The sequence below is a fragment of the Gobius niger genome, assembly GCF_951799975.1.
Source record: "Gobius niger genome assembly, chromosome: 19".
Taxonomy (NCBI): Eukaryota; Metazoa; Chordata; class Actinopteri; order Gobiiformes; family Gobiidae; genus Gobius; species Gobius niger.
The window spans coordinates 5,244,484-5,260,545 of record NC_136870.1 but is presented as its reverse complement, the minus strand read 5'-3'; the positions used below and the strand labels follow the sequence as shown (position 1 = coordinate 5,260,545).

Sequence of the window (16,062 nt, the reverse complement as noted above, 5' to 3'; positions counted from 1 at the left end):
AGTGGGGCCGTGGCCGGGCTCCAAGTGTGCGCTGTAAAAACAAGCTTTGTTTGAAGAGTCAAGAAATGATATGTAAACCAAAGCCCGTTTAAAAGACTAACCAGGCGTCTAATCATTAGTGGCTCGGTGCAGTGATGAGTCAGTGAACTGTTTACATGTAGGTCACGTCGGGTACGTTTTGCGTAAATAGTTAATAGACATGACCTATTTGAGTTCCCAGATGGGAGGTGTGGATGTTCAAATCCAGCGGTTTTGATGTATTCGCAAACTTGGATTTCATCAGCCTGTGTCACATGTTTCTCAAACGCTAAATGAAGTCATTATTCATTCACTCCGCACTCGATGGCAGTAAGTTACTAAAGTAGCCACAGCCGCCCTGGAGCAGACTGACCATTTGCCACGTGGCTATAATATGCTGTTTATACCCTGGTCTGTTATTATGTCAGTGCCCTCTGCTGGACACGTGTGGAATTCTTACCTTTTTTTTGTTTTGTTTAAGCTGCCCCCTAGTGGTAAACTGGTAAATCCATAGACTTACTTTTTTTGACATGCTCAGGAATTCATGCTCCTCAGGGCCTTGACCGTGACACGTGTGATCTACACTATAAACTATTAATTCATCTAATTTTTTCTGACTAAATGTTATTTGCTGCATTTTCAGCTCCAATATTCATAGTCAAATGCCAACAATGAACACGCAACAAACTACACATCAACATCAACTTTTTTTCCCCGGTTAAAAAGTTGTATAACGCACCTTTAAAGGGACTATACAGAGTTTAAAATGTTGGAAGTTAAGTATTTTCCTCCCCCTACATGTTCCAGCCATGTCCTAATGTGTAGAATGAGCCCAATGTTCACCACAACTGCCTCTAAAAACAGTTGTTACTCTGGGTCCGAAGTGCCGTCATGCACAAGCTTAAAGGGGCTGGAAGCAAGTTCGCCATTTTATACTCACTACTGCCACCTCTGGCCATATATATAACTGCACCTTCTATGTTAAGCTCGTGCATGACGGCAATTCGGGCCGAAGTGATGCATTTTTGAGTGACCGTACAGGATTTTAGAGGCAGTTGTGGTGAACAGGTCTGAGCTCATTCTACACATTAGGACATGGCTGGAACATGTAGGGGGAGGAAAATACTTAATTTTAACATTTTTAAACTCCTTATAGTCCCTTTAATATAAGACTGCAGCTACGTGTAAGACCTGAGGTGGCAGTAGTGAGTATTAAAAGGACCAACTTGCATCTAGTCTCTTTAATCTCATAACCCCCACCTGAACAGAGCATATTTTGTCCAGTTTGGCATTTCCCAAATCTGAGCTTGAAAAAAAGGGTAAAAACAACGATGAAAACACATTAAAAAAGTTACAATTACATTACACTGGCCTATAGGATGTAAGCTCCAGTCGAGACGCTTTCCGATTTGGGTAAAATCAAACTGGAGAAAATGCGTTCTGTTAAAGTGGGGGGTAAGATATTAAAGGTCCTCTATCATGCAAAATCGACTTTTTGGAGCTTTTAGCCATGTTGCTATGCTATTTCCTTATCAAAAACACCCCCAGAGTGGTTTGCGGCTTCATTCACGCAGCTCTCAGTAATCCTCCTGAATCCTGCTCTCTGAGGCTCCGCCCTCCTGCTCTCTGAGGCTCCGCCCTCCTGCTCTCTGAGCAGCTGCGCCGCCCTCTCCTGGTGAACGACTGAGTGTTCAGTTGTGTCGTAACAGCGGAACGGAAGTGCTCGACGTCTGTAATGTAATGTCTTAATTCTAAGCTTACGGCCGGATTTTAATTTGTAAACCACCCTTTTCATTATTTCTGTCGTAAGAGAGAAACAAAGAGTAAAAAAAAAAAAAAAAAAAAAAGGAAGTGCCCGAGGTGCTTCCAGGTCAGCTGTGGCCAAAACAAACACATCCCTGAGCGTCTGAACAGATCAGTCATGTTTGCGCTGCAGCTGAAGATGGAGCTCGTTATAACTGGACACACCTGTTCTTCATTCTTACCTAACGATAATGTCACGGAGAAAAAGAAGCGCGTTTGGCTACGTGGACAGGACTATATATACAGTCTATGTAACAACCTTCCTAAAGAAGAGGCCACTCCCGTCAGAAGTTGTTTTTTTTTCTCCAGGATTCTGCGACTTTCACCAAAATATTGTTTTTCTGTGACTGTCTCTGATGGATGTTTGGTGAACCTTCGCCTCAATCAAAGTGGATTAACTTTTATAACCAACGCGAGTCCCATAATGTAAACAGCGATGGAGCAGAGCGGTGAGTCAATCCAAACGCGGGTTAGCTTGTGTGTTAGCATATTAGCATGTGTGTTAGCCATTTATGAAGCTGTGTTGCAGATGTCAACTCCTTATAACTGCATCGTGAAGTATCTTCACTTATTGCTGTTTATTTATATTACGGTAAAGTATGTGCGGAGAGAGGGGGCGGAGTTAACTGAATCGAAGCGTTGTGTCTTCCGGGTTTGAAAAATACCTCCAGAAAACACTTATATTTATCACAAAAATGAGTGCTCAATAGTGGTAGAGGTACAATATATCATATACATGCCTATACTTAACTTTGGAATGGCTAAAATAGCATGATACAGATCCTTTAAAATGCCATATTCATGATTCCAGTACAATAACCATTAACATCACAAAAATGGTCAAACTAAAGACAGCTGGGTGAAATAAAACAATCTTTAACATGCTCCATGATGTTACGGTTAAAGGGACAGAGTTTAAACATGTTAAAATTATGTATTCTCCTCCCCTTACATGTTCCAGCCATGTCCTAATATGTAGAATGAGCTCAGACCTGTTCACCACAACTGCCTCTAAAATCCTGCACTGTCACTCAGAAAGGGTCTGAAGTGCCGTCATGCGCGAGCTTAATATAGCTGCAGTTACGCATAGGACCTGAGGTGGCAGTAGTGAGCATAAAATCACAAACTTGCATGTCGCCCCTTTAAGGTTAAGGTATACTTTATTAATCCCCGTAGGGAAATTCATTCTCTGCATTTGACCCATCCTCAATGTCGCTGGGCGGGGACCCATCTCCATGACGTGGAGCCAGGCTGGTGGTCAGAAACACCTGGCTGGAGGGTTTACCTATTGTACATGTTTTTTGTGATGTGGCCTCACCTCACAGGCTGCTGTTGTGGATGCGCAGCGAGGCCGTGCGCGTCAGCATGAAGCTCTCGGTGCACTGCTGGCTGCTGGCCGACGGCGACCTCCGCGGCGACCTCTGGAAGCGCCCGCGCCGGCTGAAGTAGCTGCCGGCCGACCACGTGCGCTTGTGCTTGCGCATGTACTCCTTGTAGTTCTTGGTGAGCAGCGTGTAGAGGAAGGGGTTGATGCAGGAGTTGGAGTAGGTCAGGCAGGTGGTCAGGTAGTTGATGTTGCGCTTGGCCTTGTTGGAGAGCGAGAGCGACGGGTGGAACTGGCACAGCAGCTGCCACACCCAGAAGGGCAGGAAGCAGGCCCAGAAGAGCAGCACGATGGTGAAGATGAGGTACAGCACCTGCGGAGAGACGTTCAGTCAGAGGTCAGCGTTCTGTGAGCTCAACGATAAAGGCGAGACGCTGCAGGTGAGAGTTTAACCTTTTACTTTTAAAGCAGTACTAACTTTACCTTCATTAATCCATTTCCGTATTCCCTCTGGGGGTAATGCAAGTCTTAAAGAGGGGGTATTATGTTTTTTTCAATCACATAGCACCAGTCTATATCACACTACAATGATGACAAACCTTCTGTTGGTCTGTAACTGCAGTAAATTAGAATAACTGCCTTGTATAAAATTGTTCTCTCAAAATGGCTGTAGTGAATGTCTTGAAATAGGCCTCTGTCTCTTTAAGAACCTCTGACCCTTTCAGACATGCCCCCTCCACACGCTGTCTGTGGCATCAGTGGGGAGGGGGTTCTGCTGAGGAGCAGTGGTTGGTTACTCGGCTGTTTTTTTTTTGTTGGGTGTTCAACTCATTTTTGTAATTTTTTTGTCATTTTTAATCACATTTTTGTCATTTTTAATCCATTTTTTGTCACATTTTTGTCACTTTTTTGTATTTTTTTGGTCATTTTTATCACATTTTTGTCAATTTTTCGTCAATTTTTTGTCATATTTTTTGTCACATTTTTGTCATTTTTTTGTCCATTTCTTGTGACATTTTTGCCACTTTTTCATAATTTTTTCGTTTTTTTTCAATGTTTTCGTTTGGATTGGGGTAAAGCCAAACTGGAGAAAATGTGCTCGGTTCAGGTGGGAGTTAAGGAGTTAACCTTAAGGATTAGGATTATTTGTATTTTTAGACAAACTCACAGCAGACCGTCCCTCCGGAGCAGATGATCTAGCACTAACCTACTCAAAAATACGTGAATGTTCCAAGGCAACACTTCAGGCATGTTTTTAATGAGGGAATGACATAATAACATGATGTAAAGCTTGAAAAAGTCAATTTTGCATAATACCCCCCCTTTAATGGGATGATTGGGGGGTCTTTCATCTTTCTGGCCAGAAAACCACAAATGCAACTTCGCTGTCTAGGGTCGGAGTCACCAATGCACACTAATGGAATCACGAAGAAGAAGCTAACAGGCTAATGGGCAAAGCTAACTGCGTGCTAGCACCACTTTAAACAGTATTTACAGCCAAGTTTGAGTGAAAAAAATGATCTCCATTGTGTAGTTGGATGTACAATATCCCTCTGTCCGTTTGTCTTTTCTGTCAGCGTAGTATTTACTCTCACGGACAATTAATGAGTAAAAAACCGTAACATGCTACGACACCTGCAGTGGCGCTTATGGCCTCCAGAGGCATGAGCTGCTTTGTACTGCTTTTATGTCAAAGTAAAAAATAGACCAAACTTTCCCTTGACAATATATATCTTATGAAGTTTTGTCGAATCGCGCCTGCGGATTTAGCCAAGAAAGCACTGGCCACGTAGGACTGTGTTTCCCATTTGAAGCCATTCACTAATATTTTCATGTTTTGTATTTTGTATGCACCTGACACTCGGAGGGCGGAGGGGGGCGCCCTCCGAGGGGGGGGGGCGGGTTCTTGGCAAATTACTTTCGCTGTGTGCTTTGCGCCTTCGCCACACAGGGCGTCACATGAGGAGGTGACAGCTCTGATACACGGCAAAAAGTCATTCACTAGATTAGTTTAAATGTCTCATTTTGAGCATAATAATCCGAGTTTTGTCTAGTTAAGATTTAATTGAGCATTTGTCCTAAATGATTTCACTCGTTTTGACATGTTTCTGACTCGTATCAATACATTTCGTCCTTATTTCAGGTAATTTCCTTTGCCAGTGGGATAAGAAAATTGGTCTTATCCCATTGGCAGTTTTACTTTCTTATTTCAAGCGAGATTTACCTTTGACTTAGACTGAAAAAGAAGTCTAAATAAGTGAAAAACGCTCAAAACAAGATACATTTCCTCAATTCAAATCACTTAAGTCAATCCTTCATATTTACTTTTTGTAGTGTGGGAGCACCCCTGACGTTCATTTCCTCGTCTACATGGCGCTGCCTTGTGTTCTTTAAGCATTACAGGCTCTCACAGGTCAAACTAATACCTTTATTTACCCCATCGTGAGCTAAACGATGTTCATGTCTCGAGAGAGAAAGCGCTACAGTGTCCGCTGTGGCGCGGATCGTCCCGCTTGGTGTGAACTCGAAACAAAACAAATGCACATGTTCACCTCCCACTCCCCCACAACCCCTCTCCCGACCACGGAGTTGATCTGGTTGGAGGATAAAGCGTGTCTCCACCCCAGTCCTTCCCCCATAAAGGAATAGGCCAGCGTTTTTACATACCGAGATATGTTCTTACCTTAGCTTTGACGAGTTCTTTAGGACCTGTCTGATCTTCACCCCCTTCACCAGGAGTAGTTCAGCGTCCGCACAGTAAAGTGAAGATTACTGCGCGGATTTCGAACTACTCCTGGTATTATTACGCCTTACAATATAGTTCCCCCTTTTATCCACTTAGAAAATCCACATTGTTTAATTTTGTGTAATTATACTTTGTAGTGGAACACTTCACGTAACCATATTTAAAAAGGGAAAACGTGGAAGAGCTTGGTAGCTTCTATCTTGACCTGTTTTGGAGCTATAGAGGAGAGAGGGAGAGGCTAAATGCTAACGCCGTCTGTGCTGTGTTTACGTGACTGAAGGCACGGGGGAAGATCAGACAGGTCCTAAAGAACTCGTCAAAGCTAAGGTAAGAACATATCTCAGTATGTAAAAACGGTGGCCTGTTCCTTGAAATGCACTAAGTCTGAGTGGCACGATCACAAAGTGCGCTCCTCCTTAGCGCAAAACGTTACGCTATAGTCAGCGTTTTGAGACACAAGATCGGGCTTGGAATCCCCCAAATACATAGATTTATATATCTAAATAGTCCCTTTGTGGAAGACACCAGCCACTAAAGTCCGCCTCGTTACAAAACCGTAGAGCCGTTTTCTCCAAGTGAAGTTTTCATTCCATTCTTGCAACAGCATCTCCACTTTAGTAGCTCATAAAGACTCCAAACTTTCCTGTCTTGAAGTCTTTTGTTTAATTAAATATCTAATTTCTAGGCTGATTTATTAAGCTTTGATCCCCCAAAACACTGCATATTTTTTCCTTATAGAGCTGCAACGTCTCACCTAAAAGGAAAGACAAGTAACAAATCAATGGCATTTATTGATCTCACAATGAATTTCTCCATTGTGTGATCAATAAAGGATTGTCTTATCTTAAACACTTTCATGTTTCATTTCTGAAAATCCAGGAAGAAGAAAAAAGAGCACTTCAGAAGAAGAAATGACCTGAACTGTATGAATGAAGCAGACATATCACTCCAGGTGTGTTTTTCACGAGCCACCAGTTGACCTCCAGGTGACCTCCAGGTGACCAGCAGTCGACAGGCTGGACGACCGGTGTGGCTCGTCGTGCGAACACGCGTAAATAATTGACATGTTAATTTTAAATCCCACCCTCGTCAGACTCAGCAGCTATAAATAGCCAGTCCTTGCACACAATGAGGCCACGTTACACAAGCCCCTGATGTTGACAGAGCTGCGTGTCAAACATATTTACAGTCAATATTTGCGGTGGATCTTTACTCAGGGTTTCGCACAGATTTCCTCTCGAGGTTTTTGCCATGACTTCTCCATGACGCCAAACCAAACTTCCACGACCCCATCGGTGCTGCATTTTTCAGTTTGGAACTTATGCTATCCGAGCGTCAAAAACGACTAAGAATAAACTTGGACTGGCATGTTTGCTTCAACCAAACTCAATCCAATCAAAGCCCCCATTGTTGTCTGAAAAATCGGCAGGGGTGTGACTCGAAGTGGGAGGGTGCGGGGGTATTTTTAGCTGAAACATTCATCTGTGAAGACCCCCAACAGATGAATTTGCATCCTTCAGTGAGGTTCAGTGCTACAGCGAGGGGGCGGCACTGTAGTTCAGTGGTTAGTGCTCGCGCTTCACAGCTAGAAGGTCCCGGGTTTGATTCCCACCTGGACGGGGCCTTTCTGTGCATGTTCTCCCCGTGTCTGCGTAGGTTTCCTCCATGTACAATCGGCCTGGATGAATGGGAGTGTGTTTCAGAGTGCGCATGGGGGACGGCGGATGGAAGTTAGCCCAAGGTGTGGCGTGTTCATTAACAAGCACTGTCCCTGCTACCTGAATAAACCAATGCACCAAACGAGACCACGGAGCCACATGGTTTGACAAAAAGAAAAAAAGCCCTTCATGACTTTCTGCATCTACAGACGATCGGTGTATCAGACTGTTGTGGTAAAGAGGGTGCAAAGCTCGCGATTTACCGATCGATCCACGTTCCTACCCTCACCTCTGGGTCGCGGAAACAAGCGGTCGAAATAAGCTTTGCTGCAGGGTGGTTGGGCGCTCCCTTAAATGGATATTTCAGGATTTTTGACATAGGGCCTCATTTCCTAGTTATCCAGAGTGTTGCTGATACCTGGAGATATTTTTTGGGGGAATTCATGCAGTTCTTTTGTTTGAAGAGTTTCGTGGGGCTAGGCTAGTGCAAGGCTAGCGCATTTCTATGGTATCAGCTAGCCTGCATTAAAAACAGTCTGACCCGCTCCACAGAGCACCTGAGGCAAATCATTTATAACGCCAGACTAACCATATAAATGTCTGTGTCGATCATTTTAACCATTTTGCATTTAAAATAACTTATAGTTGAGCAGCATCAGCTTCGTGGTTGTATAAGCTACTCTCAAATAGTCCCTCAAAATGCGATCGTTCATGTGTTGCAAGGTCAGTTATATTCCAAAAATTACTCTATTGACACTTATTTATATGGTTAGTCTGGTGTTATAAATGATTTGCCTCAGGTGCTCTGTGGAGCGGGTCAGACTGTTTTTAAGGCAGGCTAGTTGATACCATAGAAATGCGCTAGCCTTGCATTAGCCTAGCGCCACTAGACTCTTCAAACATAAGAACTGCATGAATTACAAAAAAAATATCTCCAGGTATCAGCAACACTCTGGATAACTAGGAAATGAGGCCCTATGTCAAAAATCCTGAATTATCCCTTTAAGGGTTAGTCTCCAACTAAGACTAGTTGGAGACTCGAGTAGCCACTGGTCACGGGTCTCCAAGACGTCTCGTGGAGATAAGGCGAGTCTCCAAGCAGTCTCGGCAATGTCATTGCCCAATGAGACCTGTCGGTTACCAAGGAGATCCCAAAGAGTTGTATGTCTCTGTTCTAACACCCGTTCTCTGCTGTGGAACCAGCTGCCATCAGAGATCAGATAGATCTACCGGTTTGTAAATCTCTCCTAAAACTGCAGCTCTCAGTGTTTAGCACAGAATGATATGCGTTTTCACTGTTGTTGTATCGGCTTGTTTCTAGCACTTTTACTGAAAGTTTCTGTATGTTTTGTGTCCGGCACTTTGGAAAACTGTACGGTAATGCTTCACCTTATCGTACACGAGGGTCTACTGTCACAACGAAGTGTGAATGACACTTTAGTGTTTGCACGTAAAATTGTAGGCCACTTTAAACATTCCCCCTTGGTCTACTCACGCCTTGAGGACATTCAGACTGGACTGAAAATGCCAACGAAACGCCTGCAACAGGATGTACAAGTAAGATGGAAATGCACTCTCTATATGCTCTAAAGACGTCCCCTCAGTGTATAAGCCAGTGAGCACAACCTTCCCTCTCCTCTGACTGCAAACCAGTGGATGGTGGCACCATTGGAAGAGGTCACTAAGGCAGTAAGTGCAGAGACTGTAACATGTGCCCATGTGATGCCTGCCATCACAGCGCTGAAACGTGTCCACATGTACTTGTCTTATGTGGTCGTTCAGTTATGTACCAGCTCTTTTCTTTTTGTTATACTGAGTGTTGAGGGCAGCTTTTTGATTATTTTTCCTCTTTAATATTTATTGTTTGATGTTGAAGTTATGAGATAAAGAGTGAAGATAAAGATAAAGGTGAAATATCTTTATATATATATATATACTATATATATATACTATATATATATTAATATACTTTTAATACTTTGAATATAGATATCGGCAAAACAATATTTTTTATATAGAATATAAAAAATAGAATATAAAAAATCTGGATTGGTGCATCCCTAGTTTAACCTCTTAACTCCCGCCTGAGCCGAGAGGATCTTTTTCCTCACGTCATCAGATTTTTTTCCCCTCATTTTTTTGTTGGGTATTCAACTCATTTTTGTAACTTTTTTGTCATTTTTTTGGTCATTTTTTATCACATTTTTGTTAAAAAAAATTGTCGCATTTTTGTCATTTTTTTGGTCAATTTTTTATCAATTTTTTGTCAATTTTTTGTACTTTTTTTGTCCATTTTTGGTCAATTTCTTGTGACATTTTTGCCACTTTTTCATACATTTTTCGTCACTTTTTTGTCACATTTCCATCCTTGTTTTCGTTTCAGTTTTGTTACTTTTTCACAGCTTTTTTCCAGAAGCTTTTGGACTGGGGTAAAGCCAAACTGGAGAAAATGTGCTCGGTTCAGGCGGGAGTTAAGGGGTTAAACAGTGCTTTATAAAAAGTTGGTATGGCATTGTGTGGTCTCCCAATAATCGGCTAGAAAACTAGCCATCATTTATACTGTCAGAGGACAAAACAAATGTTGTTCCTACAAACACTGACATAATTCAACTTTTTTCTGTTATTTGCTCGTGGACCACAGTATGAGAGTCACTGGCCTATGGATAGAAAAACACAGAAGAACACATCCTAGAAGAGGAGTGCACCTCATGACACAAGCAGGAAGAACACAGACAATACTGAGCCCTTGAGAAGTAAACATGAATGTGAACGTTTATGAGACAAAACACAACTTTTAGTGTGTTTTTCAAGAGGGAAGAACAGTCTAACGTGGCTAAAAGAAAGAAATAAAGTTGGATTTTCCTCACCACCAAGGCCAATTTCTCCAACAGCGAAAGTCCACAGTTTAACAAGTTGGAAGATTGGTTTTCTCTTTCCAATTACAGCTGCACAGAGGGGCATATCTACGTTAAAGTTCATATTACAAGAAGCCTATTCTCTCCGATCGCTCCCCATGAGAGCACCTGAGGCAATATTATATATATTGCCTCAGGTGCTGGATGTATTTTTTTTCCTCGTCTAAAGATGAATGATGTACTGTAAAGCGCATGTAGGCTGAACAGGGGGGTCTGGGACGGTCCACCCCAGGAATAATAAAAAGTCGAAAGAATGAACAGTATTTTCCTTATTTTACTGAGATCCTAGTATGAACAATCTTTTTGGTGATCAGAAGTATATGGAAAGAGGCGTGATTTATTTATTTCAGTAGGTAATTGGGACCAAGATTCTTGCTCCAAATCTGGAGATGGGTTCTTGAGTGTTTGAAAGTTATGCCAAATACAGAGGAAAACTTTTCCAGTCATAATGTCAGGTGGAGGACAAGTGCCAATACAACTCTATGGGAGAAAAAAAACGTTTAAGGAAAAAATCTTCCAAAGGAAAATAAACAAATGGTTCCCCAGTCAGTGAGGATTACGTCTCCAGTCCTGCCAAATGCAGCCTTTTGCAGGAAGTCCGTTTAATATCACGTCAATGTTTTGATACTTTTGGACATCTTCATGAGAAAATAATATAACCTTACTCGTTTTTGCTACAGAGCTGAGAAGAATATTCCTGGTTTGTGAATCTGTTCACCAACAATGGAAAACGTTGAAATTTGTGCCAGGTTTTGTTCCAAGTGGATGGGTCCAGCCATTACAGAGATATGAACCATAAACCAAGCCAAAAACATCAGCATGTTCACGGTTACCATAGTTACCACCATGGAATTCACAGCTGGAATTCATAGCCCCCCCCCATTCCCAATCCCATGTTTATGCCAGAGTGTGTGTGAGGTGAGATTAAATAAGCATTATGCCCTGTCTTTATATGCCTATTCTTGTGAAATGCATTAAAAGAAGAGAGCGTTCTACCATCAGCAATTGAAACATAAAGACAAAGAAATCTTACTATTGCAGTTTTAAAAATGTCATTTAAACATGACCTCTTTTAGGGCTGCTCGATTATAGAAAACATAATAATCACGATTATTTTAGTAATAATTGAAATCACGATTATTCAAACGATTATTTGTTGCTTTAAAAAACAACAACTTTATTTTATTCATTAATTTTTATTATTATTTTAAAAAACAACTGGACTGCATTTCACAATGAAACCTTTTTTTTTTTTTTTTTTTTTTTTTAAATATGTTCAATCTTCTAAACTAATCCTACACCTGCCCCCTGCTGGCCAGCCCTCACACCTGTCTAACAGAGCGGCGCGGCCTGATGACATCATCACACAGCGCTAATGTTTTTACGTCAATCCAAAGCCTGAGCCTTTAGCTCGTGAAATGCGAAGGGAACAGAAACTATCATCTCAGTGGCATCAAGTAATAAGAGTTTGTTTGAGCTCCGTTGATCTGCTCCTGAAGTAGAGTTTTAGACTTTTCTACTAAACAAAACCAGTGCCTGAGCAAAGGATGTCGAGGCTTCTAAAACAGCTGTTCCTTTCAGCACAAGGTGAGCTCTTCACAGTGGCTTTATCTAAGAGTTAGGTATAAAAAATAATAGTAGATATTATTTACAGTTCTGTCAGGCTGCGCTGGTGTTTCAGCCGATCAGACGCGTCACACAAACCGTGCAGGACGGACTTTTTGCGCTTTGGATGGACGAGCGGGAGGGCATCCTTAATAATCCTTTTTTCTCGATTATGCTATTTTTGTGATCGTCCAGTGTAATAATCGAAATCGTAATCGAATTCCGATTAATTGCACAGCCCTAACCTCTTTTAAAGTTAACTCCTATAGAAAACAATGCTGTGCGAGTGATCAGTGTAATGAACAGAAGGAGTAGAAGGAATAGAAGGCTCCATTGCAGTGTGCAGTACAAACGTGGAATGTAAATGAGCCTTTTGTCCACATTGGGGAGTTTGGAGTGGCCTGAGACCCGCCTCTCCTCTTGACCTTGGGCGAAGCGAGAAGCACCGCGGAAAGAGGAGGCGCTGCTTTAGCGTTCCGACGCACGGGAAAGGAACGTGACGAATGAACAAGACAAGCCCACGCGTGACTGATGGAGGCGTGTCAGCCGTCGCCCCCCGGTCATTCTGAAAATGAAACATGTGACGCTTGTGGGACGTGAACTACAGTCCTCGGAGTGGAAGTCCAGTGATTTACCGACTGAGCTAAATGGCCAGTCCGTCAACAACCGGTGCTGTTATACTTCACGAACTGGATTACTCAAACCTGGGTAAACGTCAAATATGATTCAGCTCTGGGTAAGTGTCTGACCAGCTAGAAAAAGTCAACGTTTTCTGAAGATCTGAAGGTAAAAATCCCTGAAGCTCCTCTGCTGGCTCTGCTGGCTCTGCTGCTTTGTATGCACAGATGCCAGCGTTGAAGGTTAAGGCATATTTTACCGTCTCCATGGGGAAATCCTTTGCATTAGATCCATCTTTCAATGGCACTGGGAACGCCTGTCAGGAGCAGCGGACGACCACTGAAGCACCCAGGGACTCGTGGTCAGGAGTGCGGCTGGAGGACATCATCAAAGCGGAAACAGAGTATCCGGACGAAGGGAGAACATGCAAACTCAGAACTCAACAACCCTCTTCTGACTGTGACATGAAATTGCTTTTCAGTAAATGTTTCAGTAGAACGACACAACAAACAAATAACCAATAAATCTGAGATGAATTGAATATAGATGACTCAAGAGGTTTGTGACAAAACAGGTCAGGAACCACTGGTCTGTTCATCAGTCTGTACACGTCATTGGAAAGTTGAATTGTTTTTAGCTTCCTAATTCTTCATAACTTTCAGAGCGTGAATGTACTGTACTCCATGAATTGGGATTGAGCCGATCCGACTTTCAGATTGAGGCTAGAGGCGGGACTAACAAGCGCTGAGTGAACTGGAGAGAACCAATCAGAGAAACATGGCGGCGACGCAATCGTTTGGAGTCAGTCTGGAGTCCGCCAACGATACTGGCCTGTAGAGGACAATGTTGTTGCTTTTTGTCGAGAAAAATCATACTGTACGAGGTAAACTCACGAGTCACTATAGGCCAGTGTTTCCCAACCAGGGGTACGGGAGCACTTGGACATATTCAGATGTAAAAAGAAGCTTCAACTGAACAGTATTTCAATATTATTTTAAAAGAAAACTTCTTTTCAATGATCATTAGTAAAAGCAAAAGTGTTTTGGCTTTGCTTTTTTAACACCATACACCAATACATACCAATAAATCTGAGTTTAAATAATTGGCTGCACCTTACAGTTGAGGGGGAACTCTGAGTAGAAATGGAAGACTTAGGGGGAACGCGACACAAAGAAGGTTGGCCATTGGTCAAAATATAATGTACGTTCTGATAGTATGTGATGAATATGAGGACGAAGAGTGTAAACAGGACTAAACTAAATCAAGACTAACACTAAACCGATACCTCTGAGCCTGAACAAATCCAGAATAAAGTCAGATCTGTAGAATGGAAGATTTGAGACTATACGAGGCATGTTAATACATATTAAATGAAAAAAACTAAATAACAGGCTAATAAGACTGAAAGTACCTGCGAGTGAAAATAATGGATTCAAATATATTCTCAAATGTAATACAGTGAAACATAATAACAGGATGTACACAATAAGCTACGGTATTCAGAACATCCACCCTTTATTATAGTGGTACAGTACGTGGGCTGCACATAATGACAGATATACTCAAAAAATACTCATTAACTCATTAAAACTTATAAAAATGCTCATTAACTTTTGAGTATTTTCACTCGAAAGTACCTGCGAGTGAAAATAATGACGTGAGTATGAGTTTGTAGTTGGACATATAATGCATTCTTGGTGACGTATCGCAAACACTGTGATTGGTCCAGACGAGGGATGGGAATTGATAAGATTTTATTGATATCAATGCCATCAATAATTTTACCTTCGATTCTTTATTGATTCTTTGATTCTCTTATCGATGCCTGACTTATCTGTGTGTTAGGGAAAAGCACACATTGTTAGAAAAAAATATTTATTGAATAAAGCAAGTTTCCAAAGATACTGTGGCGCCTGCCTGGCATCCTCTAAAATATAATGGTGGCATTTATAGCCAACATACTTTTCAACAAGCGTCTGAAATAGTGCTCAAAGTTATTCCGTTAGTTCTACCGTGTTGAGCGGAGGTTACGGTGCTGCTACTGCTGCCTCCGAAGATTCAGACGGTCTTCTTGTTCATGACCGATCACAAGCATGGTCAGTTCATCAGTAACTTGTAACAGGCTGATGCTGTTTTGGAACAGCTAAACTACCTCACAGTGCACTCAGGGTGAGGACAGGCAGCCACTCCGCTCTGAGCCCCAGGCCTGAGCCGAGGTGCGCTCAGACCGAGGTCACCCGGGCTCAGCGCACAGGGCACGAGGAGACAGCGGGTGCAGAAGCCAGGCTGTTTCCAGACTCGGAGAACAGCGTCATTACGCACGTGCGTCTAGCTCACTATAGTGTCCAAAAAGGGGGAAAAAAATTGTGTTTTCAGAGCGGGAGCATCGATAACAGGGATCGACAATGAAGTAGACGTACGGTTCTGATGCTTTGCTCAAACAGAACCGGGTCTACTTGTAGAACCGGGTCTACTTGTAGAACCGGGTCTACTTGTAGAACCGGGTCTACTTGTAGAACCGGTCCTCGATTCCCATCCCCAGTCCAGACATAGATTTGGCCGGAGGTTTCCTCCAACTCAAACGACTCAATCGCAGACTAACTTCCTGTGTATCTCATGCATGGATGACGAACATGCAGCTGGGAACCTAACGATTCAATACATTGTGCGATACACGACTCTCGATAACGATAACCTTACGATATGGCGATACATTGCACAAAAATAATCTATGATATATCACATTTTTCAACTGAGTTATCTGTCATTATGTGCAGCCCACGTACTGTGCCACTATAATTAAGGGTGGATGTTCTGAATACCGCATCTTATTGCGTACATCCTGCTTATGTTTCACTGTATTACATTTGAGAATATATTTGAATCCATTTGAAAGTGTTCTGTTATGTGCTCTGTCTCAGACTTTCCTGGCCTTATGAGTGTGTGCATGTAAACAGATACTTTACTGGACCAAATTCAAGCCTGTGACAGGTTTGTTAATTAAAATGAATGAATGTCACGAAATGGCAGAGCCCTGGGGTGCGGTCCAGTCAACATTCCAGCACAAAAACAGGAAGTGCCGTGAAGGGTTCCTTATGGATTGCCTGTATTTGATTTGGATAACTGCATTGAACTCAATACTAAAACTATTACTGGCGAGGAGAGGTTGATTTTGCACAATGTCCCCTTTAAGGCCTTTGTGTTCCACGAGCCGCTGACACACGTGGCCCGAGGCCTGGAGGAAGTACATGTGGGCCCACTGCTGCCGTAAACAAAGATGGAATGTTGTTCCTGGTTGTCTACCAGTTTTCCAATCGATTAGAGCGTGCAAGCACAATGTGCATAGCAAGAATGTAGACTTGGCCATGTGGACTT

The 16,062-nt window shown here is 42.4% G+C and overlaps 1 protein-coding gene across 1 annotated transcript in view; it reads right to left on the bottom strand.

Moving 5' to 3' along the window:
- Window positions 1-16,062, bottom strand: part of uts2r (urotensin 2 receptor) — an 82,028-nt gene that overhangs the window by 53,078 nt on the left and 12,888 nt on the right. Inside the window, exon 3 of the mRNA XM_079577990.1 lies at window positions 3,140-3,518. Within this exon, the coding sequence (XP_079434116.1) occupies window positions 3,141-3,518 (378 nt within the window). The 3' untranslated portion in view covers window position 3,140. The remainder of the gene's footprint in view (window positions 1-3,139; window positions 3,519-16,062) is intronic.